The sequence below is a fragment of the Mustelus asterias genome, chromosome 12 (genome assembly GCF_964213995.1).
Source record: "Mustelus asterias chromosome 12, sMusAst1.hap1.1, whole genome shotgun sequence".
Lineage (NCBI taxonomy): Eukaryota > Metazoa > Chordata > Chondrichthyes > Carcharhiniformes > Triakidae > Mustelus > Mustelus asterias.
Genome location: NC_135812.1, coordinates 3,974,133 through 3,997,969, shown reverse-complemented (window position 1 = coordinate 3,997,969; position 23,837 = coordinate 3,974,133). Strand labels below are relative to the sequence as shown.

Here is a 23,837-nt window from a genome sequence, read left to right as displayed (position 1 = left end):
ACAAAGCATACCACTCAGAGAAGGAAAAGAGAGTGTGCAAAATGTAATGTTACAGTCATAGCTAGGGTATAGGGAAAGATCAACTTAATGCAAGGGAAGTCCATTCAAAAGTCTGATGGCAGCAGGGAAGAAGCTGTTCTCGAGTCAGTTGGTACGTGACCTCAGACTTTTGTATATTTTTCCCAAAGGAAGAAGGTGGAAGAGAGAATGTCCGGGGCACGAGGGGTCCTTAATTATGCTGGCTGCTTTGCCGAGGCAGCAGCAAGTGTAGACAGTGTCAACGGGTGGGAGGCTGGTTTGCATGATGGATTGGGCTACATTCATGACCCTTTTTAGTTCCTTGCAATCTTGGGCAGAGCAGGAGCCATACCAAACTGCGATACAACCAGAAAGAATGCTTTCTATGGTGCATCTGTAAAAGTTGGAGAGTCGTAGCTGACACACCAAATTTCCTTCGTCTTCTGAGGAATTAGAGGCATTGGTGGGCTTTCTAACTACAGTGTCGGCATGGGGGGACCAGGACACGTTATTGGTGATCTGGACACCTAAAAACTTGAAGCTCTCAACCCTTTCTACTTCGTCCCCATTAATGTAGATAGGGGCATGTTCTCCATTAGGCTTCCTGAAGTCGATGACAATCTCCTTCGTTTTGTTGACATTGAGGGAGAGATTATTGTTGCTGCACCAGTTCACCAGATTCTTTATCTCTTTCCTGTACTCTGTTATCATTGTTTGAGATCTGACCCACTACAGTGGTGTCATCAGCAAACTTGAAAATCGAATTGGAGTGGAATTTGGCTGCACAGTTATAGGTGCATAAGGAGTATAGTCGGGGGCTGAGGACACAGCCTTGTGGGGCACCGGTGTTGAGGATGATCGTAGAGGAGGGGTTGTTGCCTATCCTTACTGATTGTGGTCTGTGAGTTAGGAAGTTCATGATCCAGTAGCAGAGGGAGGTGCCGAGGTCCAGGCTATGGAGTTTGGAGATGCGTTTGGTGTTGAAGGCTGAGCTGTAGTCGATGATTAGGAGTCTGATATAGGTGTCTTTGTTATCTAGGTGTTCCAGGGCTGATTGCAGGGCCAGGGAGATGGCGTCTGCTGTGGACCTGTAGCAGTGATAAGCAAACTGTAGTGTTTCCAGGTAGTCCAGGAGGCTGGAATTGATTTGTGCTATGACTAGCCTTGCGAAGCACTTCATGATGTCAGAGCCACCAGCCGATAGTTATTAAGGCACGCCGCTTGGTTTTTCCTAGGTACCAGGATGATGGTCATCTTCTTGAAGCAGATAGGGACCTCAGATTGTTGTAAAGAGGGGTTGAAGATTTCTGCGAATACTCCTGCCAGCTGATCCATGCAGGATCTGAGTGCTCGTCCGGGTACCCCATCCAGGCTAGTCGTTTTCCGTGGGTTGACCTTCGAGAAAGCTGCTCTGATATCTGCAATGGTGACCCCCAGATACAGGTTCATCCAGGGCTTCCGGGGTGGAGGGCATGCTCTTGCTGACCTCTTGCTCAAAAAGGGCTGGCCAGCTGATTTTACCAAGTTTATTTGTCACAAGTAAGACTTACATTAACACCGCAATGAAGTTACTATGAAATTCCCCTAGTCGCCACACTTCGGCACCTGTTCGGATCAATGCACCTAACCAGCACGTCTTTCAGAATGTGGGAGGAAACCCACGCAGACACAGGGAGACTGTGCAAACCCCACACAGATAGTGACCCAAGCCAGGAATCGAACCCAGATCCCTGGCACTGTGAGGCAGCAGTGCTACTCACTGTTGCACCGTGCCACCCACTGTGCCACCATGCCACCCACACTGGTTTAATGACATATTGGAGTTCAGGGAGATAGCAATGTTCGGAAATTGAACTCACCGTGAAGACCAATGTGTCTGGGAATACAAACAGTTTTCTCTCCTACATTTTAAAACTCTCATCCTTGTTTTTAAAAAAAAATTCATTCATGGGATGTGGGCGCTGCTGGCTGGGCCAGCATTTATTGCCCTTGAACTGAGGGGCGGCACGGTAGCACAGTGGTTAGCACTGCTGCTTCACAGCTCCAGGGTCCCGGGTTCGATTCCCGGCTCGGGTCACTGTCTGTGTGGAGTTTGCACATTCTCCTCGTGTCTGCGTGGGTTTCCTCCGGGTGCTCCGGTTTCCTCCCACAGTCCAAAGATGTGCGGGTTAGGTTGATTGGCCAGGTTAAAAATTGCCCCTTAGAGTCCTGGGATGTGTAGGTTAGAGGGATTAGCAGGTAAATATGTGCGGGTATGGCCTGGGTGGGATTGTGGTCGGTGCAGACTCGATGGGCCGAATGGCCTCCTTCTGCACTGTAGGGATTCTCTGATTCTCTCTGAGTGACTTGCTAAGCCATTTTAGAAGACAGAGTCAAGCACACTGCTGTGGCTCTGGAGTCACATGTAGGCCAGGCCAGGCAAGGACAGCAGATTTCCTTTCCTCAAGGATATCAGTGAACCAGGTGGGTTTTTCCGACAATTGACAATGGTTTCATGGTCATCATTCGACTTTTAATTCCAGATTATTGTTGAATTCACATTTCACCATCTGTCGTGGTGGGATTCGAACCTGGGTCCCCGGAGCATTACACTGGGTCTCTGGATTATTAGTCCACGACACCACTGCCTTGTTTTTAAACCCTTCCATGATCTCATCCCTCTCTATCTCAAAACACTTACAGCCCTTCAACCCTCTAATGTCTCTGCACTCTGCTAATTCTGGCCTCTTGAGTATCCCCGAGTTCCATTGCTCCATCATTAGCGTCCATGTTTCCAGGTGCCTGTGCCCTGAACTCTGAAATTCTTCTTTAAACCCCTCTCCTTTCACTGCCCAAACTCCTCTTCCTTGGCTAAGTTCAAGCATTAGATCACAAGTTAGGGTAAGATCATGGAAGGGTTTGAAAACAAGGCAGTGGCATCATGGACTAATAATCCAGAGACCCAGTGCAATGCTCCGGGGACCCAGGTTCGAATCCCACCATGGTAGATGGTGAAATTTGGGGTACAATACTTATCTTGTCAACTTGGATTTTGTTTGTCTCCCTTGTGGAGATCTTGAGTTGGATTCAATTTAAATTTGGTTTTTGCAGCTAGCAAGCGGATGGATTTGGGTCCATCTGGTCCACACTGAGCATTGGCTTTGTAACTTTAGGTTTCATTGAATTCCTACAGTGCAGGAGACAACCATTTGGCCCATCAAGTCTGCACCAACTCCAGACCCTATTCCTGCAACCCCACGCATTTACCATGGCCAATCCCTCTAACCTCTACATCTTTGGACTGTGGGAGGAAACCAGTGCACCTGGAGGAAGCTCACGCAGACACTGGAGGAACATGCAGACTCCACACAGACAGTCACCGAAGGCCGGAATCAAACCCAAGTCCCTGGCACTGTGAGGCAGCAGTGCTAACCACTGTGCCACCATGCCACACCTATGGCGCAAAAATAAAAAAAACTACTTCTAACCAAGCTATTAGTCACCTGTCTGAATATCTCCACATGGCTGAGTGTCAAATTTCCATACACTCCTGTGGAGACCATTGGGATGTTTTATCTTCAAGAGAGTACAGAAATGCAAGTTGTTGTTGGGTGGGCCCTCTATCTGATCAGCATGAATCTAGAATCAAAATTCCTGGGTGCCTCAGACTCCAACAGATCTGCTGTTAGTTTCAACTCGACAGCAGCCTTCTGCTACAGTGCTTGTTGATCGCAGCTTCATCCACAAACCTCCTTCCCATTACTCACTGGGACTGCTGGAAAGCTTGATTGAATGGATGTAGCGTAGACAGTAAATCTTTGTATCGCAGTCAGTAAATCTTATACCATGCACTAAAACACAGTGGTAATACTGCTCTCTTTCAAAGGCTGGGAACAACAAGACCTCGATAGCAAAGAGGGTGATCTATCAACCCCAAGGTTGTCGCTGTATGTCTTCCACTGCCGCAGTTGTGATAGGAACATAGAAGATAGAAGCAGAAGTAGGCCATTCAAGCCCGCTTTGCTATTCATTATCATGGCTGATCATCAAATTCAATATCTGATACCCCTTTCCCCCCATATCCCTTGATCCCGCGAGGATCAAAAGCTATATCTAATTTCTTCTTGAAATCACGCAATGTTTTGGCCTCAACTACATTCTGTGGTCGTGAATTTCACACATTCACCACTTTCTGGGTGAAAAGATTTCTCCTCATCTTCGTTCTAAAAGGTTTACCCTTTATCCTCAAACTATGACCCATAGTTTTGGACTCCCCCACCATCAGGAACATTCTTTCTGAACCAACCCTGTCTAAACCTGTTAGAAATTTATAAGTTTCTATGAGATCCCCTCTCACTCTTCTAAACTCCAGTGAATATAATCCTAACCAATTTAGTCTCACCTTGTATGACAGACCTGCCATCTCAGGGATCAGCCTGGTAAACCTTTGCTGTACTCCCTCTATAGTAAGGACATCCATGCGCAGATAAGGACACCAAAACTGCACACAATACTCCTCACCAACATCCTAAATAGTGCAGTAAAACATCTCCATTCCTATACTCAAATCCTCTCGCTATGAAGGCCAACATACCATTTGCCTTCTTTACTGCCTGCTGTACCTGCGCGCTTACTTTCACATGACTGATGCACGAGGACACCAAGGTCTCGCTGAGTATTCACCTCTCCCAATTTACACCCACTCAAATAGTAATCTGTCTTATTAGTGCTACCAAAGTGGATAACCTCACGTTTATCCACAATATACTGCATCTGCCGTGCATATGCCTACACACATAGCCTGTCCAAATCACACTGAAGAATCTCTGCATCCTCCTCACTGCTCACCCGCCCAGCCAACTTGGCATCATCTGCAAGTAAAGCACACACAAAGCAGAGACTGAACCCAGTGTCCACAGTTCTGAGTCTCCCCCTGACCTGGTAAATCGATGATGTGGAGATGCCGGTGTTGGACTGGGGAATGGAGAGGATCTCCAAGAAGGTCGCACATATCGACACAGACATCAAATTTCTACAAACTTCTTACTGGTAAATCAAGTCATCATTTCTGAGCTGATCCAAGGGATATGCACATTTATAAATTAAGGTCCTTCCACAATTCACTGAGTGAAGTTAATATTTCAAAGTCTAGATTGGTCAATCTTTCAACTGACACCAAGCTAGCCTGCAGTTTTATTTATAAACTGAACCAACTCACAACAGGGAAACCTTTACAAAGTTTATTTTTTAAATGCCCATGGTTCCAACATTCAATTTTACAAACAGCAACATCCCAAATGAAACAACTCAACGTCTTGGACCAACACTTGTGACTTTCTTGAATGTTTAGTCATGAACTGCAGGAGCCAAACTACAGTTGATTTGATTTATTATTGTCACATGTATTAACATGGTTAAAAGTATTGTTTCTTGCGCGCTATACAAAGCATAACACTCAGAGAAGGAAGAGAGAGTGTGCAAAATGTAATGTTACAGTCATAGCTAGGGTGTAGGGAAAGATCAACTTAATGCAAGGGAAGTCCATTCAAAAGTCTGATGGCAGCAGGGAAGAAGCTGTTCTCGAGTCAGTTGGTACGTGACCTCAGACTTTTGTATATTTTTCCCAAAGGAAGAAGGTGGAAGAGAGAATGTCTGGGGCACGAGGGGTCCTTAATTATGCTGGCTGCTTTGCCGAGGCAGCGGCAAGTGTAGACAGAGTCAATGGATGGGAGGCTGGCTTGCGTGATGGATTGGGCTACACTCATAACCTTTTGTAGTTCCTTGCAGTCTTGGGCAGAGCAGGGGCCATGCCAAACTGTGATATAATCAGAAAGAATGCTTTCTATGGTGCATCTATAAAAGTTGGAGAGAGTCATAGCTGGCGTGCCAAATTTCCTTAATCTTCTGAGAAAGTCATAGTCATAGAGGTTTACAGCATGGAAACAGGCCCTTCGGCCCAACTTGTCCATGCCACCCTTTCTTTTTTAAAACCCCTAAGCTAATCCCAATTGCCTGCATTTGGCCCATATCCCTCTATACCCATTGTACCCATGTAACTATCTAAATGCTTCTTAAAAGACAAAATTATACCCACCTCTACTACTACCTCTGGTAGCTTGTTCCAGATACTCACCATCCTCTGTGAAAAAATTCCCCCTCTGGACATTTTTGTATCTCTCCCCTCTAGTTTTAGACTTCCCTACCTTTGGGAAAAGATATTGACTATCTAATTGATCTGTGCCCCTCATTATTTTATAGACCTCTATAAGATCACCCCTCAGCCTTCTATGCTCCAGAGAAAAAAGTCCCCAGTCTATCCAGCCTCTTCTTATAACTCAATCCATCAAGTCCCGGTAGCATCCTAGTAAACCTTTTCTGCACTCTTTCTAGTTTAATAATATCCTTTCTATAATAGGGTGACCAGAATTGCACACAATATTACAAGTGTGGCCTTACTAATGTCTTGTACAATTTCAACAAGACATTCCAACTCCTGTACTCGATGTTCTGATCGATGAAACCAAGCATGCCGATTGCCTTCTTCACCACTCTGTCCACCTGTGACTCCACTTTCAAGGAGCTATGAACATGTACCCCTAGATCTCTTTGTTCTGTAACTCTCCCCAATGTCCTACCATTAACTGAGTAAGTCCTGCCCTGGTTCAATCTACCAAAATGCATCACCTCGCATTTATCTAAATTAAACTCTATCTGCCATTCGTCAGCCCACTGGCCCAATTGATCAAGATCAAATAGAGGCATTGCTGGGCTTTCTTAACTATAGAGTCGGCATGGGGGGCCCAGCACAGGTTATTGGTGATCTGGACACGTAAAAACTTGAAGCTCTCAACCCTTCACTTCATCCCTGTTGACGTAGACAGGGGCATGTTCTCCTTTACGCTTCCTGAAGTCGATGACAATCTCCTTCGTTTTGTTGATATTGAGGGAGAGATTATTGTTGCTGCACCAGTTCACCAGATTCTCTCTCATTCTTGTTTGAGATCCGACGCACTACGGTGGTGTTGTCAGCAAAGTTGAAAATTGAATTGGAGGGGAATTTGGCCACACAGTCATAGGTGTATAAGGAGTATAGTAGGGGACTGAGAACACAGCCTTGTGGGGCACCGGTGTTGAGGATGATCATGGAGGAGGCATTGTTGTCTATCCTTACTGATTGTGGTCTGAGAGTTAGGAAGCTCATGATCCAGTCACAGAGGGAGGTGCCGAAGACCAGGCCACGGAACTTGGAGATGAGGTTCGTGGGAATAATGGTGTTGAATTGTGTTCTTGCAGTCAGCGAACTAGAGTGTTGGTCAAAGAAAAAAGACTGCTCTGTAACCTCCTCCAGCCCCACAACCCCATGTGAACTTCAAATCCAGCATTTTACATCCACCATGACCTCAGGATGTTTCAAAGTGTTTTATAGTGAAGTGTCTTTGAAATATCGTCATTGTTATATTAAGAGTACAAGGGATAGGATGAAGGGATGCTGTGGACCAGATCCAGAGCTGTTGGAGAGGCTCTAGCTGGTGGACTGCCCGAGCAATTCTTGCCGGAGATTCAGACCGGGAGAGTGAGAAAGCAATTTACCTCTCTCGCTTCCCCGGCCGCACCATGGGGAAAACAGTCAGCTTTTATTCAAACTAGTTGCCTTACTGAGCAAATTTTATCAAGTTGTTCAAAATGTTGAATGCATTTTTCACAATAAAGCCATCTCCAGGAATTGCACAATTTAAGTGAATTGAACAAATGAAATGTAAATGATTCTGATGATTTAAAGGCACATTACGTTCTTATCATCCTCCTGACTCATCGCAGGATCCCAATGGCATCGTAAATAAATATAGTTCCTCTCTCCTTTGATGATTTGTCTTCATTAATTGCCTAACTTGTTTGAAATTTGCATTAACCTGACAGTTTTGTAAAACTGTCCCAGATTCCCACACAACATCCGTGCAAACTACTCCCCAGCTTTGAGCACATTATTGGCTAAACGCCTTGAAATCATTAAGTTACTAGGCACATCAGCAAGTAACAATGTGGTTAGATCCAGAGTTCCAAACCCAGGATTCCAGTCCAACCATTAGCCCTGCTTCTCAGCAGTTCAAAGCTAGGTTTATGCATCAGTGTTTTGATGCAATGTCGAGGTTAATGTCTGCAATCCCCACAGCACTGGACTCGAGATCAATGCAGCATGTTGCTGTAAACTCATCACCACGCCTCACCTACTGCCTGCTCCTGGGTATAAAAAAATAATACTTGCAGTTTGAACGGCCCTGTGAAGGACAGAGTAAAAGGGTTATTCAGACAATTACAACCACTGTCTCCACCTCACACTCAACGCGCTGATCTCAGCCGGGACAGAGGTTGGGCCATTAAAATTGGGTTGGAGCCTCACAAGGACTGGGGTCAAAATGCCGGGTTTCCCACTCTCCAGGGACCCCTTCCTGCCAAGTGCAGTGTGAGTATGTATCAGATGAAAATAATAACAGCTTGAATTTGTATATTTGACGGCCAGGTGTTAGATTTGGAGGTAGGTGAGCACTTTGGTGACAGTGACCACAATTCGATTACGTTTACTTTAGCGATGGGAAAGGATAGGCATATACCAAAGGGCAAGAGTTATAGCTGGGGGAAAGGAAATTATGATGCGATTAGGCGAGATTTAGCTGGCATAGGTTGGGGAAGGAAACTGCAGGGGATGGGCACAATTGTAATGTGGAACTTGTTCAAGGAACAGCTGCTACGCGTCCTTGATAAATATGTACCTGTCAGGCAGGGAGGAAGCAGACGTGTGAGGGAACCGTGGTTTACTAAGAAGGTTGAATCTCGTGAAGAGAAAGAAGGAGACTTATGTTAAGATGAGACGTGAAAGCTCAGTTAGGGCGCTTGAGAGTTATAAGTTAGCCAGGAAGGACCTAAAGAAAGAGTTAAGAGCCAGGAGGGGACATGAGAAGTCTTTGGCGGGTAGGATCAAGAAAAACCCTAAAGCTTTCTGTAGGTATGTCAGGAGTAAAAGAATGACTAGGGTAAGATTAGGGCCAGTCAAGGACAGGAGTGGGAAGTTGTGCGTGGAGTCTGAAGAGATAGGAGAGGCACTAAATGAATATTTTTCGTCAGTATTCACACTGGAGAGGGACAGTGTTGTTGAGGGGAGTACTGAGATGCAGGCTGTTGGACTGGATGGGATTGATGTTCATAAGGAGGAGGTGTTAGCAATTCTGGAAAGGGTAAAAATAGATAAGTCCCCTGGGCCGGATGGGATTTATCCTAGGATTCTCTGGGAGGCTAGAGAGGAGATTGCAGAGCCTTTGGCTTTGATCTTTGTGTCATCATTGTCTCCAGGAACAGTGCCAGAAGACTGGAGGATAGCAAATGTTGTCCCCTTGTTCAAGAAGGGGAGTAGGGACAACCCTGGTAATTATAGACCGGTGAGCCTTACTTCTGTTGTGGGCAAAGTATTGGAAAGGATTATAAGAGATAGGATTTATAATCACCTAGAAAGGAATAATTTGATTAGGGTAGTCAGCACGGTTTTGTGAAGGGTAGGTCGTGCCTCACAAACCTTATTGAGTTCTTTGAGAAGGTGACCAAAGAGGTGGATGAGGGTAAAGTGGTTGATGTGGTGTATATGGATTTCAGCAAAAGCATTTGATAAGGTTCCCCATGGTAAGCTTTTGCAGAAAATACAGACACATGGGATTGAGGGTGATTTAGTGGTTTGGATCAGGAATTGGCTAGCTGTAAGAAAACAAAGGGTGGTGGTTGATGGGAAATATTCATCCTGGAGTTCAGTTACTAGTGGTGTACCGCAAGGATCTGTTTTGGGGCCACTGCTGTTTGTCATTTTTATTAATGACTTGGATGAGGGCGTGGAAGGATGGATTAGTAAATTTGCGGATGACACTAAAGTCGGTGGAGTTGTAGACAGTGCGGAGGGAAGTGGCAGGTTACAGAGGGACATAGATAAGCTGCAGAGCTGGGCTGAGAGGTGGCAAATGGAGTTTAATGCGGAAAAGTGTGAGGTGATTCACTTTGGAAGAAGTAACAGGAATACAGAGTACTGGGCTAATGGTAAGATACTTGGTAGTGTGGATGAACAGAGGGATCTGGGTGTCCATGTGCATAGATCCCTGAAAGTTGGCACCCAGGTTGATAGGGTTGTTAAGAAGGCGTACGGTGTGTTAGCTTTTATTGGTAGAGGGATTGAGTTTCGGAGCCAGGAGGTCATGCTGCAACTGTACAAAACTCTGGTGCGGCCGCATTTGGAGTATTGCGTACAGTTCCGGTCGCCGTATTATAGGAAAGATGTGGAAGTGTTGGAAAGGGTGCGGAGGAGATTTACCAGGATGTTGCCTGGTATGGTGGGAAAATCGTATGAGGAAAGGCTGAGGGGCTTGAGGTTGTTTTCGTTAGAGAGAAGAAGGTTAAGAGATGACTTAATAGAGGCATACAAGATGATCAGAGGATTAGAGAGGGTGGATAGTGAGAGCCTTTTTCCTCAGATGGTGTTGGCTAGCACGAGGGGACATAGCTTTAAATTGAGGGATGAGAGATATAGGACAGATGTTAGAGGTAGGTTCTTTACTCAGAGAGTAGTAAAGGCGTGGAATCCCCTGCCTGCAGCAGTGGTGGACTCGTCAACGTTGAGAGCGTTCAAGTGGTTATTGGATAAAGATATGGATGATATTGGAATAGTGTAGATTAGAGGGGCTTTAGATTGGTACCACTGGTCGGCGCAACATCGAGGGCCGAAGGGCCTGTACTGCGCTGTAATGTTCTATGTTCTATTTAGTAAAGCATCCTCACAGGAACAGTGTCAAACAAAACATGACAACCAGCTACATTAGGAAGTATTAAAATAGGTTAACCAAAAGCCTGGGCAAAGAGGTACAGTTTTAAGGGGTGTCTTACAGGAGGGGAGAGGGATAATGAGGTGGAGAGATGTAGGGAGGGGGAAGCCAGAACTTGGGGCCTAGGGAATTTAAAGAACAGCCACCAGCTATGGGGAAATCCAAATCAGGTATTTCTCGAGGCCACAACTGGAGGCGAACAGATACCTCTGACGATTGTGGGATCAGAGGAGATTACAGAGTAAGGGAAGGGCAAGACAATTGTGGGAATGGGATTTGAAAATAAGGATGAGATTGCAAAATCAAGTGTTGCCAGACCAGGAGCCAACATCGGTCAACGAGTACAGGGTGATGGATGAAGGGGACTTGACATGAGATCAGATGTGTGGCGGAGCAAGTGCTGGATAAGCACAAGTTCGCGGAAGATGGTTTGATAGATGGAGTCTGGCAGGGGAATGCTAGAATAGTTAAACGTAAAGGTAACAAAGGCATAGCAACAGGAGAGCTGAGGCTGTAGCATAGTTTGGACATGTTACAGAGGTGGAAATAGGTAAAGAGCAAGTGAAGAGGATCAAGTTCTGAGCAGCTGACACACAGGGCGAGGGAAGGGGGGGAATTTCAAGCTGATCTGCAAAGGGGAAAATGGGTAGGATCGGGCGAACTGCCCATTTTTACACAGCAATTTCAATGGACAGTAAAATCAGGAAGCTTCAAATAAATTCCTCAATGTCGCAGCTCATGAAGAATGATAACCTGTGTGGATGAAATGAGGGCGGGGAAGAGGCTGCTGAAGGGTGAGGGAACAGGACAATTGAACAAAAGGCAATGAAAAGTGTGCATGAACTTTCTAAAACTGAATGTTGTTTTCCACCCTGTCTCTGATTACACTTTGGGGAATTGATTCGCTATTCCCTTACAAAAAAAACCCTGACTTTCTCACAACGCTTCACTCTTGTTTTCTCCTTTCTTCTGATTCACACTCTGAACATTTTGGCAGCACAGATGTTCTCCAGCTCAGTGTTTTACTGAAGCAATCGCAACCCTGTCACGTCCCTTCTCATGGTCCAAACCTACTACAGCTTCAGCTATTTAAATCCTTTGTTCCTTAAAAAGCAATGGGCTCTGACTTTTTGCCACTCCCTGTGGGGGAAAAGGATTTCAACCGGCTTCCCAACTCTCTTCTCATTCTGTGACCGTATTACAAAATAGTCTCTCCATATTCACTGCAGGAAAGTCTTCATAATTTCCATTGAACCCCTTCTCTGTTCCAGTAGGAGTGAGTGTCAGTATCTCAAATCTCTCCTGATTAACTCTGGATCTCTATCACTGGGCTGCCAAACTCCTTTGAGTGCAACTCGGGAGCTGTGTGTGTGTAAGAGTGATGTGGAGATGCCGTCAGTGGTACAAGAGATCAACAGAACACAGATTCAACTCCCTTCAGTCTGTCACTCCCTTCAGCAGTCACGGGCATTCAGCCTTGGATCTTCAGGTAGGCGTTCTCCAAGGCGGCCTTCACGACACACGACAGCGCAGAGTCGCTGAGCAGAAACTGATAGCCAAGTTCCGCACACATGAGGACGGCCTAAACCGGGATGTTGGATTTATGTCACATTATCAGTAACCCCCACAGCTTGCCCCTGGTCTTGCATAATCTCACCAGCTGTCCTGTCTGGAGACAATACACATCTCTTTAACCTGTGTTTAATGTTCCCTCCACCCACATTGTCTGTACCTTTTAAGACCTGGCTGGCTGTAGAGATTTGCATTCTAATTATTCTGTAACTTGATTTCTGTGTCTGTGCACTGTTGGAGAACAGAGACCACTCCATCTGACGAAGGAGCAGCAAGCTCCGAAAGCTTATGGTATTTGCTACCAAATAAACCTGTTGGACTTTAACCTGGTGTTGTGAGACTTCTTACTGTGTGTAAGAGACCAGCATTCACTGTTCTGCAGCTTCAACACATGCCACACAAGTTTGCTCCCAGTCTAAAATTTTTCTTTACACCCCTTAATAGTGTTCGAACTCTCCAAAAGAATATCTACTTTTTGCTTGTACTCTGCTTCCAACCATGACAACAGCTTGGGACAGAGTCTATAATCCCGATGGGAAGATAGATAGATAGATAGATAGATCACAATGGGACAATGAACAGACAAACAGACAACAAACCCAGCTTTGTCCATTAGAAATACAGATGGCAAATATGCTAAGGAGATAATAAAGATTGTGCGGATCAACTTCCCACAGCACTCCCTAAAATCTCACTCGCTAATATTCATTGCTGAATGTATAAGGGATGGACAAGGAAGTGAATAAACATCAGTGACTGGGCAGGGAATGGGGGGTGGTGGGGTGTAGCGGCAGTACAATATCCTGGGTTATCACTGGAAAACCAGTCCGTTAGAAATCAAACAGTACTTAGCATCCACATTTTGAATCTAAAAAAGACTAACACGCGTCATCTCAAGTGATGATCACCATTTGAAGCTCAATTGGGAAGACAGTGTGACCAGCCCACACCATAGAAAGCTCACTCACTCAATGACACACTGTATATACCTCTGCACAAGAGGCCCAAGAAGAGAAAAGTCTGTCATTTATTTAGCAGGAAAAGCAGGTTAACCTCGTGTGTAAACCTGCAGCAGGGTGAAGTTCTAAAAAAGGTATTCACACACAGGCTCAGCAAGCAGCACTCACGGAGTCAGCAGGCCCACCGTGGGTTCACGCCTCATTCGGCACATCACCCAAGACAACACTCCCAGTGACAGAGCTGCCTTCTATAGGATGAGAGAAATCCACAGAGACCCTGTCTGCCCACTCATGTGGATCTAATATATTCCATGGTACTATTATTGTTTTTTATTAAATTACTGGATGTGATCATTGCTGGCTCGGCTAGCATTTATTGCCTACCCCAAATTGCCCTTGAGTGGGTGGTGTTGGGTTGTCTTCTTGAACCATTGCAGTCCCTTGAGGTGTAGGTATGCCAACAGTCCTGTTAGGGAGGGAGTTCCAGGAATTTGACCCAGCGACAGTGAAGGAACGGAAATATATTCCCAAGTCAGTACAGTGTGTAACTTGGAAAGGAAACTCCAGGTGGTGGTGTTCCCAGGTATCTGCTGCTGTTGTCCTTCTAGATAGTGGCAGTTGTGGATTTGGAAAAGACTGTCTAAGGAACCTTGATGAGTTGCTGCAACGCATTTTGTTGATGGTACACACTGCTGCCACTGTTCATTGGTGGTACAGGCAGCAATCAAGCGGGCTGCTTTGGCCTCAATGGAGGCAAGCTCCAGTGTTGTTAGAGTTGCACTCATCTGGGCAAGTGGAGAATATTCCATCACACTCCTGACTTATAAAACCATAAGAAAGGAAAACAGGAGCAGGCTGTTCTGCCCTTTGAGCCTGTTCCACCATTCAATAGGATCATGGTTGATCCAACAAGCCTCACGTCCACTTTCCCACCCTTTCCCCATAACCCTTGATTCCCATACTGATCAAAAATCTATCTCAGCCTTAAATATACACAAGGACTCTGCCCCACATCTCTCCGTGGCAAGGAGTTCCAAAGACTCACAGCTCCGAATAAATTCCTCCTCATCGCAGTCGTCATTCTGAAACTCTGCCCTCTGGTCCTAGACTCTCCCATGAGGGAAAACATCCTCTCAGCATTTACCCTGTCAAACCCCTTAAGAATCCTATGTCGCAATGAGATCACCTCTCGTTCTATTAACTTCCAATGAGTAGAGTCCCAACCTGTTTAACCTTTCCTCATAAGACAACCCCTCCATACCAGGGATCATCCTAGTGAACCTTCTCTGAACTGCTTCCAATGAAATAATATCTTTCCTTAAATAAGGGACCCAAACTGCTCACAGTGCTCCAGATGTGGTCTCATCAGTACCTTGTACAGTTGCAGCAAGACTTCCCTACTCTTATCCTCCAACCCCCTTGAAATAAGGGCCAATGTTCCATTAGCCTTCTGGATTACCTGCTGCTCCTGTGTGCGAGCTTTCTGTGTTTCGTGCACAAGTCCACCCCCCCTCCCCCCGACACAAGTCCCGTTGCGTTACAGCTTTCTGCAGTTTTTCTCTATTTAAAATTTAAATAATATTCTGTTCTTTTGTTCTCCCTTCCAAAATGAACAGCTTCCCATGTTGCCACATTATGCCCCATTTGCCAACTTTATGCCCGCTTACTTAACCTGTCAATATCTCTTGCAGGTGGTGGACAGCCTTTGAGGAGTCAGGAGCAGAGTTACTCTCCACAGGATTCCCAGCCTCTGGCCTGCCACAGTATTTATATGGCTGGTCCAGTTCAGTTTCTGGCCAATGGTAACCCCCAGGATATTGATAGTGGGGGATTCAGAGATGGTAGTATCATTGAATGTCAAGGGGTGATGGTTAGATTCTCTCTCGTTGGAGAGAAAAGGAGTGGGAGAGTACTCCCTCGTATCCCAGCCAACCATACCAGAAAACAGATTCTCTGGTCATGATCTCATTGCAATATATGGGAGTTTGTTATACTCAAGCTAGCGGCAGTGATTTTCTACCGCACTTGAAAAGGAACCGAGAAAGAAGTTGGGGATGTCCTAATGTGGTGAAACCACGCTTAAAAAATTGAAGTTCTTTCTTTGACAAAAGATCATGGCTCAAACTTTAAGCTGTCTCTGTTCTATGTCAGATACATGTCATGTTTTTTGTTCATATTTCAGCCCCTCACTGATGTTTCCATTGTAATCCCACACCAATTTCCCCACTCACTGTTAAATCCAAAGTTAAAACACACGCAACAGGTACAATTTCATTTTCAGATGAATTTACCTTTTTTCCTTCAACCAAAAGAAAAATAATGTTGGAAGTCTGAAATAAAAACAGAAAATGCTGGGAATACTCTGCAGGTCATGCAGCATCTGTGCAGACAAGGAACAGGGGAACATCAAATATCATCACTCAAATGTAAACTTGGTCTCCATAAATACTGTCCAGCCGACTGAGTGTTTCCAGCATTTTCTGTTTTTATTTCACCCTTGTATGTTTGCTTGACAGATGCACAGAGGTTGCTACCCCTGCCTGGGGAATCTAGAGCACAAGGTCAAAGTCTCAGGATGAGGAATCAATCATTTAAGACTGGGAGGAGGATAAATTTCCTCCCTCAAAGGATTGCAAATCTTTGGAATTTTCAGTCCCAGAGGGTTGTGCATGCGGCATCGTTGTGTAGGTTTAAGGCAGAGACTGACAGATAGGGCGGCACAGTGGCTAGCACTGCTGCCTCTCTGTCAGGGACCTGGGTTTGATTCCAGCCTTGGGTGACTGTGTGTGGAGTTTGCACATTCTCCCCGTGTTTCCATGGGTTTTCGTCCAGGTTTCTTTCTGCACTCCAAAGATGTGCAGGTTAGATTGATTGGCCAAGCTAAATTGCCCCTTAGCGTCCCAAGATGTTAGGGGGGGTTAATGGCGTAAATACATGAGGTTACAGAGATGGGGCCTAGGTTAAGATGCTCTGCGGGAGAGCTGGTGCAGACTCGATGGGCCAAATGGCCTCTTTCTACACTGAAGGGATTCTAGGAATTTTTGATCTTACAGGGAATCAATGGATATGAGGAATCAATAAATATGAGGAATCAATAAATATGAGGAATGGACAGGAAAGAGAAGTTGAGTCAATGAGCTACGTGGTCCATTCCTACTCCGAGTTCTCATTACTTTTAATGCTGTCGCTATCACCTGCATGTCCGAGAACTTGATGATTTCCCCACTACAGGCAGTTCCAGGCGATGCAAATAAATGCAAAGACAAAAGCCCTCCTCTCAAATTCAATGTCTCCACCCAGCAAAGCCACACCCCTTGAACTAACAGATCAAATAGCATTTAAAGGCTAATTTTATGAACTGAAAAATCCATTGGAACGGTCTTATGTAGCACATCATCATATACCCCCATATACATGACAGGGGTGTGCTGTACACACACACACACACACACACACACGTCATACAGTGGATTAAAAGCAAATTCCCTTTGCAATCAAAGGATTAACAAACCAGCTTTCAAATGTGCTGACATAAAGACAGGAAAATTTAAGAGATTCAACTGAACGCAAAATCTAAGATTCGTACAATATTAAATAGTTTAAAAGGAAGACCAGGAAATCCAATTTTTAAAATGGAAAAAAAAGCAAGTGTGTAACATACTACAATGCAGTTCTTCATTCATGATTAAGTACACACCCTTGATCATCTATACAGACTGTCAACATCTGAACAAGGTGCATATAAAATCACCTCCAAATAAAAACACTTGCATTTTTTTTGAACTCAGAACCATTACAGCTGTAGGAATAAATCACATTTTGGACAAACTGTTGACATGGTCTGTCAAAAGCTTAACCGAAATCTATTTCCATTTATGTATTCAGCTATTCACAAACACTCACACCAACCAAAGAATTGACTCAAATCTAAAAAAGAACATCAGAGAGAGAGAGAGGGAGAAAAATGAATCAGATTCCTCCAGCTCTGCTATTTAAACCTCTCAACAGGAAAACCAAACAGGGAACAAACTCAAACCCTCTGCCAAAAATACGTTCGGTGTCAAAAAAAAATCTCAGAAACTTTAAAATAAAAACCATGAGAAATTAAGTTTTAAAAACATTAACGAAACATGCTGTGGGACATTTAAATGCAATACATTTTAAATACTTCTGAAGCAGAAAAAAAGTTTTTTTTTGGGAAAGAAGGGCTTAAAAACTGGAACCCACCTCCCTTAAAATGAAGCAAATGAGAGGTGAGGCCAATTTAAATGTCTCTGCCCACTAATTATTTGATTAAAGAATGATTATTGCCCCCCCCCCAGGGTGGGTCAGTGTGGAGGATGAGGCCTAGTTCCCCAGGAGTTCATTCCCACCCTCACTGAATTCCTTGCCCCATTATTGATTCTGTTTAAATGTCTTTTCCCCCAGTCTCTCCCCCACAACCTCACCCCCCCCAAACCCCGGGGTTCAATCTGCTCCGTCCTCCCTCCCGCAGTGGGAGGGGGAGTGGGTGGGTTTACCTGACACCACCAGCGCCTCGTTGGGTCCCACCGTGTGACAATTGCCCATTTTCAGCGCCCGCCGCCTTCCCTTCGCCTGCCTCACAACAACAAGAAGGAGCGCGGATCCGAGGCGGACAGCCACGCCCCAGTCCGTCCCCCCTCCCCGCCCGGCGGGGCGGAAACCTGCACCACCGAGGCTCCCCTTGCGGGGCGGAAGCCGACACCCATTACTTCCCCCGCCCACACGGGTGCCACACCGAAATCCCTCCAGCGCCGCTGAGTGCCACTTGCAAAGGTTCCGTCGCCCGAACAGGCAGCGGGGCGGAAGTCGCCGCTCCTCCCCCCCGCCCCCCTTGCGGGTGTCCCACTGAAAGTGTTCCGCTGACCGCAGGCCGGAAGCTGCGCCGTTGCTCTCCTCAGTGGTGTTACACCGAAACCGCACCGGAAAGGTCTGCAATGTCCCCTCAAAGGAAATGGTAAAAACCAACCAATTTCTTCATCCTTAATATTACTTAATAACGAACTGCCCGTTGCTTATTATATCGGCAGTTTAACAGAAATACATGTCATAATCTCAGCTCGCACAACTCGTCTACATTTTCATGCAGAAAATCAGTGGTATTTTTCTTCACCACTTCCACTGACTTGAATGTTCCTCAGAACCTCCTTCAAGTGGTCATTCCCCATGTCTGGCCCCAACAGGGAGGGCCACTCAACCAGCTGGGCAATCCGGGGTTGCCAACGTTACAGGACGAGCCCGGAGTTTTACAGCACAGAAAGAGGCCCTTTGGCCCATCGTGTCGACACCGGTCATCAAGTACCTATCTATCCTAACCCCATTTTCCAGCACTTGGTCCATCGTCTTGTATGCTATGGTCTTTCAAGTGCTCAATTAGATGCTTCTTAAATGTTGTGAGGGTTCCCGTCCCTACCACCCTTTCAGGCAGTGAGTTCCAGATTCCCACCACCCTCTGGGTGAAAAGGTTTTTCCTCAAATCCCCTCGAAATCTCCTGCCCCTGTCCTTAAATTGATGTCCCCTGGCTATTGACTCCTCAACTAAAAGTTTCTTCCTATCTACACTATCTCCCTCAAACTTTTGTACACCTCAATCCCGCCCCGCCTCCACCCCTCAGCCTTCTCTAAGGAAAAGAATCCCAGCCTAATCAGCCTCTCTTTATAGCTGAAACATTCCAGCCCAGGCAACATCCCAGTCGAATCTCCTCTGTATCCTTTATAGTGCAATCATACCCTTCCTATAGTGTGACTACTAGAACTGCACACAGGATTCTAGCTGTAGCCTAATGAGAATTTTATGCAGCTCCATCATAACCTTCCTGCTGTATGGGGTGGCACAGTGGTTAGCGCTGCTGCCTCACAGCACCAGGGACCCCGGTTCCATTCCGGCTTCAGGTCACTGTCTGTGTGGAGTTTGCACGTTCTCCCCATGTCTGTGTGGGTTTCCTCCGGGTGTTCTTGTTTCATCCCAAAGTCCAAAGAAGTGTGCATTAGGTTGATTGGCTATGTTAAATTGACCCTAGTGTCAGAGGGAATGGCAGGGTAAATGTGTGTGTTTATGGGAATAGGGCATGAGCGGGATTGTGGTCGGTGCAGACTCGATGGGCTGGAAGGTCTCCTTCTGCACTGTAGGGATTCTATTCTATGATTCTTATATTCTGTGCCTCAACTAATTAAGGGAAGTCTCCCATATTCCTTCTTAACCACCTTATCTAACTGTCCTGCTGCCTTCAGAATTTGTTGGACATGCACCCCAGGGTACCTCTGGTCCTCTGTGCTTCCCAGCATCCTACCATTCATTGTGTATTCCCTTGCCTTGTGAGTCCTCCCAAAATGCATCACCACAAACCTTTCAGGGTTAAATTCCATTTGCCACTTTTCTGCCCATCTGATCAGCCCGTCCATATCGTCCTGTAATCCAAGGCCTTCCTCCTCACTATTCACCACACCAAACCGGGAACTGAAGATCAATCACCAGGTTTGTGCGACCCTGGAGAAAAATCAGTGGGACATTAAAATAGATTTATCTTCTAATTTATTTTAAACATTTCTCTTCACCAGATAGAAATATTGGAAACTGGGGGGGAGGGGAAAGATGTTTGACGGTCAAGGGTCATCCAATTGTGTTCTGAGTCTTATTTTGATTTCAATTTGGCAGAGGAAGGCAGTGTGCCGCAATGATGGATGTGTTGGCCAACTGGACGGTCAAGTCTTGTGATGAAACGTCAAGAACACCGCCAGAGCAGGGCTGGTGTGCTCAGCACACTATCAGCACATTCCATACGGCGATTCTAAGGTGACTGGCAAAAGAACCAGAGGCGATTTGAGGGTTTTCTTTTAAAGCAGTGAGTGGTTAGGGTCAGGAATGCATTGGCAGAGAGTGTGGCGGAGGCAGATTCAAAATCGTGGCTTTCCAAAGGGAATTGGATAATTATCTAAATTGAAAAGAAAATCAGGGCCACAGGGGAAAGGGGTGGGTCCAACAGAGCAGCTCATACAGAGAACTAGCACAGACATGACAGGCCGAACGGCCTTCCTTGTGCTATAACCAATGTAGGGGACACTAGTTGAAAGTGAGGGGTGGGAGGTTTAGGGGTGATTTGAGGAAAACCTTTTTTACTCAGAGGGTGGTGACGGTCTGGGATGCGCTGCCTGGGAGGGTGGTGGAGGCGGGATGCCTCACATCCTATAAAAAGTACTTGGATGAGTACTTGGCACATCATAGGGAGGGTATTAGCTATGAGGAGAGATTGAATAAACTGGGATTGTTCTCCCTGGAAAGAATGAGGCTGAGGGGCGACTTGATAGAAGTTTATAAAATTATGAGAGGTATAGATAGGGTGAACTGTTGGAAGCTTTTTCCCAGGGCAAAAATGACAATTACAAGGGGGCACAAGTTCAAGATAAGGGGGGAAAGGTTCAGTGGAGATTGCGGACGACACAAAGGTTGGTGGATTTGCGGATAGCGATGAGGACTATTAGAGGATACAGCAGGATATAGATTGGGTGGAGACTTGGGTGGAGAGATGGCAGATGGAGTTTAATCCGGACAAATGTGAGGTAATGCATTTTGGAAGGTCTAATACAGATAGGAAATATACAGCAAATGGCAGAACCCTTAAGAGTATTGATAGGCAGAGGGATCTGAGTGTACAGGTACACAGGTCACAGAAAGTGGCAATGCAGGTGGAGAAGGTCGTCAAGAAGGCATGTGGCACGCTTGCCTTTATCGGCCGGGGCATTGAGTTTAAAAATTGGCAAGTCATGTTGCAGCTTTACAGAACCTTAGTTAGGCCGCACTTGGAGTATAGTGTTCAATTCTGGTCGCCACACTATCAGAAGGCTGTGGAGGCTTTGGAGAGGGTACAGAAAAGATTTACCAGGATGTTTCCCGGTATGGAGGGCATTAGCCAGGAGGAGAGGTTGGAGAAACTTGGTTTGTTCTCACTGGAACGATGGAGGTTGAGGAGCGACCTGATAGAAGTCTACAAGATTATGAGGGGCATGGACAGAGTGGATAGTCAGAAGCTTTTTCCCAGGGTGGAAGAGTCAATTACTAGAGGGCCCAGGTTTAAGGTGCGAGGGGCAAGGTTTAAAGGAGATGTACGAGGCAGATTTTTTACACAGAGAGTAGTGGGTGCCTGGAACTCGTTGCCGGGGGAGGTAGTGGAAGCAGATACGGTAGTGACTTTTAAGGGGCGTCTTGACAAATACATGAATAGGATGGGAATAGAGGGATATGGTCCCCGGAAGGGGAGGGGGTTTTAGTTCAGTCGGGCAGCATGGTCGGTACAGGCTTGGAGGGCTGAAGGGCCTGTTCCTGTGCTGTAATTTTCTTTGTTCTTTGTTCTTTGAGATGTGCGGGGGAAGTTTTTTTACACAGAGGACGGTGGGGGCCTGGAATGCGCCGCCAAGTGAGGTGGTTGAGGCAGTTACGGTGGCCACATTTAAGACTTATCTTGATAGGCATTTGAAGAAACAGGGAATTGAGGGATATAAGTGATTGGTTTAGATAGGACAACGTGATCGGCGCAGGCTTAGGGAGCTGAAGGGCCTGTTCCTGTGCTGTACTGTTCTTTGTTCTTTGTACAACATTCAAGGCTATGGGCCAAGTGGGATCAGGTGGGCAGGTCAGGACCTTTTATGCGCCGGTGCAGACTTGATGGGCCAAAGGACCTCTTCTGCACTGTAGTATTTTGTGATTCTGTATGTTCAAATGTACCCTTGGCTACCCACTCAGGTAAATGCAGAAGATCCCACAGCACGATGTTGAAGGAGAGCAGGGGAGTAATCCCCAGCACCCAACTATAACAGTGAACACACTTCAAAAGTGGCTGTAAAGCGCTTTGGGCTGCCCTGAGGGTGTAAAGGGCGCTAGGTAAATGCAAGTTCTTGCGAAAGAGCTTTTAAAGCAGATTTCTGCCTTCGGGTCATACCAGAGTTTCAACAGGAAACCTGAATGACCACCCTCTGCTGGTGAATGGTGTTACTACAACATAACCTCAGGGACACCATAAAAACTTGCATTTATATAGCACCTTTCACAATTTCAAACTGTCACAACACGCTTTACAGCCAGTTAAATACTTTTGAAGTCTTGCCATTGATGTAGGAAACGCAGCAGCCAATGTATTCATGCATGGGCCATCCACATTGCTGCAAGTGCAGAGTCACATATAGGCCAAACGGGGTAAGGATGACAGATTTCCTTCCCTAGAGGACATCAGTGAAGCAATTGGGTTTTTTAAACAATCAATGCTGGTTGTCATGGTCACCAGCTTTCAATTCCAGATTGGTGAATCCAATTTAATTCCAACAACTGCCATAGTTCGACCAGAATCCGTATCCCCTCGACATCTGGATACGTACCAACCGACTCAAGAGCAGTTTCTTCCCTGCTGCCATCAGACTTTTGAATGGACCTACCTCGCGTTAAGTTGATCTTTCTCTGCACCCTAGCTATGACTGTAACACTACATTCTGCACTCTCTTTTTTCCTTCTCTATGTACGGTATGCTTTGTATAGCGTGCAAGCAACAGTACTTTTCATCGTATACTAATACATGTGACAATAATAAATCAAATCAAATCAAATACTGGACCAGTCACATTACCATCGTTCCACTATTACCCCTCTAACATCACATTCACAAGATTGCAACTCCAACAGTGCGGCACCCCCTCAGTACTGACCCTCTGACAGTGCGGCACTCCATCAGTACTGACCCTCTGACAGTGCAGCACTCCCTCAGCACTGACCCTCTGACAGTGCGGCACTCCCTCAGTACTGACCCTCTGACAGTGTGGCACTCCCTCAGTACTGACCCTCTGACAGTGCAGCATTCCCTCAGTTTTAAAGTTTAAGTTTAAAGTTTATTTATTAGTGTCACAAGTAGGCTTACATTAACACTGCAATGAAGTTACTGTGAAAGTCCCCTGGTCGTCACACCCCGGTGTCTGTTCAGGTACATTGAGGAAGAATTTAGCATGGGCAACCCTCTGACACTCTGACGGTGCAGCACTCCCTCAGTACTGACTCTCTGACAGTGCTGCACTCCCTCAGTACTGACTCTCTGACAGTGCTGCACTCCCTCAGTACTGACCCTCTGACAGTGCTGCACTCCCTTAGGACTTACCCCAACCTGCGCCACTGTGTCAGTGTCTATAGCATACCTTCATCACCAGGTGGCACTGTCCACACTGTCAGGAAACAAGAATCTTTTTCATTCCCCCCTCCATCTTCCTGTCTCCCCTCTTCTACCTCCCTTCACTCTGTTTCCCCTCCTCCACCTCCCTTCACCCTGTCTTGCCTTCACCACATCTCCCTTTTTCCCCCTCTACATCTCCCCATCTCCACCACCTCCCTGTCTCTTGTTTCCCCATCTCCACCTCTGACACACTTCTGGTGATTTTTATCAATTTAAAGTGTCTGCAAATA

General features: G+C 46.0%; 2 protein-coding genes across 7 annotated transcripts in view; both read right to left on the bottom strand.

Moving 5' to 3' along the window:
- The window catches only part of eral1 (Era-like 12S mitochondrial rRNA chaperone 1), a 682,619-nt gene that overhangs the window by 594,763 nt on the left and 64,019 nt on the right, over positions 1-23,837 (bottom strand). The gene's annotated exons all lie outside the window — the stretch shown is intronic.
- LOC144501194 (flotillin-2) overlaps positions 1-23,837 on the bottom strand; it is a 146,599-nt gene that overhangs the window by 110,338 nt on the left and 12,424 nt on the right. For 2 of the 5 annotated variants that reach the window (XM_078224627.1, XM_078224628.1), the window contains exon 2: positions 19,749-19,889. In XM_078224627.1, the coding sequence (XP_078080753.1) occupies positions 19,749-19,804 (56 nt within the window). In that variant the 5' untranslated portion in view covers positions 19,805-19,889. Of the gene's footprint in view, positions 1-17,901; positions 18,054-19,748; positions 19,890-23,837 lie in introns of those variants that run through there. The other 3 variants (XM_078224626.1, XM_078224625.1, XM_078224629.1) reach the window with 2 other exon arrangements.